Source organism: Salvelinus sp. IW2-2015, unplaced genomic scaffold, assembly GCF_002910315.2.
Source record: "Salvelinus sp. IW2-2015 unplaced genomic scaffold, ASM291031v2 Un_scaffold16616, whole genome shotgun sequence".
NCBI lineage: Eukaryota > Metazoa > Chordata > Actinopteri > Salmoniformes > Salmonidae > Salvelinus > Salvelinus sp. IW2-2015.
This window is the reverse complement of record NW_019957674.1, coordinates 50027-52970: the sequence shown is the minus strand read 5'-3', so window position 1 is coordinate 52970 and position 2944 is coordinate 50027. Positions and strand designations below refer to the sequence as shown.

The 2944-nt window shown below is 45.1% G+C and overlaps 1 protein-coding gene and 1 pseudogene across 1 annotated transcript in view; one reads left to right on the top strand and one right to left on the bottom strand.

Moving 5' to 3' along the window:
* Positions 1-6: 6 nt before the first annotated feature.
* Positions 7-2944, bottom strand: part of itih2 (inter-alpha-trypsin inhibitor heavy chain 2) — a 12268-nt gene continuing 9330 nt past the window's right edge. The window contains exons 12-14 of the mRNA XM_070442776.1: positions 1263-1448; positions 425-564; positions 7-251 (exon numbers count right to left, since the gene is read on the bottom strand). Coding sequence (XP_070298877.1) covers positions 11-251; positions 425-564; positions 1263-1448 — 567 coding nt within the window. The 3' untranslated portion in view covers positions 7-10. The remainder of the gene's footprint in view (positions 252-424; positions 565-1262; positions 1449-2944) is intronic.
* LOC139027494 (inter-alpha-trypsin inhibitor heavy chain H2-like) overlaps positions 1482-2944 on the top strand; it is a 4907-nt pseudogene continuing 3444 nt past the window's right edge.

Below are 2944 nucleotides of genomic sequence, written 5' to 3'. Positions count from 1 at the left end.
GTGATTTTGATCAGGCACCTGCACAGCAGCCCTGTTTGGGGTCCTTAGGGGAGTCAGCAAGCAGCCTCTCCTTGGCATCCTCACTCTCCCCCTGTTTGGGGTCCTTAGGGGAGTCAGCAAGCAGCCTCTCCTTGGCATCCTCACTCTCCACCAGTAGGGCAGTGAGGGGCGTGACAAACTGGTGCTCCACAGCCAGGGCCAGGATCCTCTGGGTGATCTTCCTCTTCTTACCAGCAGTGGGGGCCAGGGACCTGCAGGGAACAGGGATATAACATTCACAAAATGTTACTCTGTGTGTTTATTCATGCTCTGTATTCTGTATCGAAGGGCTGGCAAATTATAGCACAAGCTTTGTATTCACTCCTTAGATTGAAAATAACGATGTGTTAAACTCTCTCTCTCTCTCTTTCTCCCTCTCTCTCACCTCTCAGCCAGTAGCTGGTTGACAGTGATGTAGGCCCACATCTGTCTGGCGAAGCCAGTGAAGGCATGCTGCTGCTGGGCCAGCGCAGCGTCTAGCTCCAGGTAGTCTGCTTCAGTCTGTAGGGACAGGTCCAGACGATCCTGGGAGGAAGAGGGGGACAGAGAGAGGGTAGGACACAGGTGAGTGTGTGTACCTGTGCATGTGTGTGTATGCAGTGGTGTAAAGTACTTAAGTAAAACTATTTGAAAGTACTACTTAAGTCATTTTTTGGGGGTATCTGTACTTTACTTTACTATTTATATTTTTAACAACTTTTACATTTACTTCACTACATTCCTAAATAAAAGTATGTACTTTTTACTCCATACATTTTCCCTGACACCCAAAAGTACTTTTTAAATTTTGAATGCTTTGCAGGACAGGAAAATTGAAAATTCCCCCACTTATCAAGAGAACATCCCTGGTCATCCCTACTACGTCTTATCTGGAGGACTCATTAAACAAAAATGTTTTGTTTGTTAATTATGTCTGATTGTTGGAGTGTGCCCCTGGCTATCTGGTTTGGTTAATATAAGCAATTTCAAATTATTTATACTTTTCCTTATACTTTTGAAACTTAAGTACATTTTTGCAATTAGATTTACTTTTGATACTTAAGTATATTTAAAACCAAATACTTTTAGACTTTTACTCCAGTAGTATTTTACTGGGTGACTCACTTTTACTCGAGTCATTTTCTATTAAGGTATCTTTACTTTTACTCAAGTATGACTTTTGGGTCCTTCTTCCACCACTGTGTGTATGAGTGTGCATGCGTGCATGTGTATGTATGACTCACAGCGAATGCAGTGGTGAAGCTGTTTAGAGTAGTGGACTCAGAGGGCAGCACCTTCCCAGCCACCACCAGCTCTGAGCCACTGAAGTATTTGTCAAAGTGGTTCTGGGTGACGTCAGAGACAGAGTCCTCTGAGAACTGAACCGTGATCTTCCTCAGGAGGGGAGACGAGACCTGGCTGTAGAACCGCTGGAGGGGGAGAACGGAGGAGGGAGGTCAGAGATGGTGGTGAGAGAGGCAGTGAAGATAGAGTGTTTACACGAGAATAGGAGGAGAATTCAGAGGAGAGGTAGTCATACAAAGGGGGATGAGCAGAGGGAGGGGATGGAGGAGGAGTAGGGATGCAACTGTATGCAGGATTAGGGAGAGAAGGATGAATGGGAGTTTTAGGGACAGGGGTCTGTCGTACCCGTATCTGATCTGAGGCGTCGTGGCTGGTGTAGATCCTCTGGGCCACGCCCCTATTCTCCATGGCGATGCGTTCCAGGAAGTCGTAGTCGAATAGACCCTCTCCCTAAAATCCCATTCATCTTCTCTCCCTAATCCTGCATCCAGTTGATCCTACTCCTCCTCCATCCCCTCCCTCGCTCATCCCCTTGTTATGACTACCTCTCCTCTGAATTCCCTCCTATTGTGTATAAATCACTCTCTCACTGCCCCTAACTCTCCTGAACTCATCGCCCTCCTCCGTTCTCCCCCTCAGCGGTTCTACAGCCAGGTCTCGTCTCCCCTCCTGAGGAAGATCACGGTTCAGTTCCCAGAGGACTCTGTCTCTGACGTCACCCGAACCACTTGACAAATTTCAGTGGCTCAGAGCTGGTGTGGCTGGAAGGTGCTGCCCTCTGAGTCCACTACTCTAAACAGCTCACCACTGCATCCGCTGTGAGTCATACATACACATGCACCATGCACACTCATACACACAAGTAAGAAGACCCAAAAGTCATACTTGAGAAAGTAAAGATACTTAAGAAAAATGACTCGAGTGAAGTGAGTCACCCAGTAAAATACTACTGGAGTAAAGTCTAAAGTATTTGGTTTTAAATCTACTTAAGTATCAAAAGTACTAAGTTCAGTAAAAAAGTATAAATAATTTGAAATGCTTATATTAACCAAACCAGATAGCAGGGACACTCAACAATCAGACATAATTAACAAACAAAACATTTTGTTTATGAGTCCTCAGATAAGGCAGTAGATGACCAGGGATGTTCTCTTGATAAGTGGGGGAATTTTCATTTTCCTGGTCCTGCAAAGCATTCAAATTAAAAAGTACTTTTGGGTGTCAGGGAAAATGTATGGAGTAAAAGTACATACTTTATAGGAATGTAGTGAAGTAAAAGTTAAGTAATATAAATAGTAAAGTACAGATACCCAAAAAAATGGACTTAAGTAGTACTTTCAAATATTTTACTTAAGTACTTTACACACTGCAATACACACACATCCACACAAACAACCACAGTACACACACTTACACCCACACAACAAACCACCACAACCCACACCACCACCCACAACAACCCAAACAAACACCCAAGTGTTCCTACCACTCTCGCTGTCCCTCGTTCTCCCAGGATGTCGACCTGTCCCTACAGACTGAAGCAGACTACCTGGAGCTAGACGTGCCGGCTGGCCCAGCAGCAGCATGCCTTCACTGGCTTCGCCAGACAGATGTGGCCTAC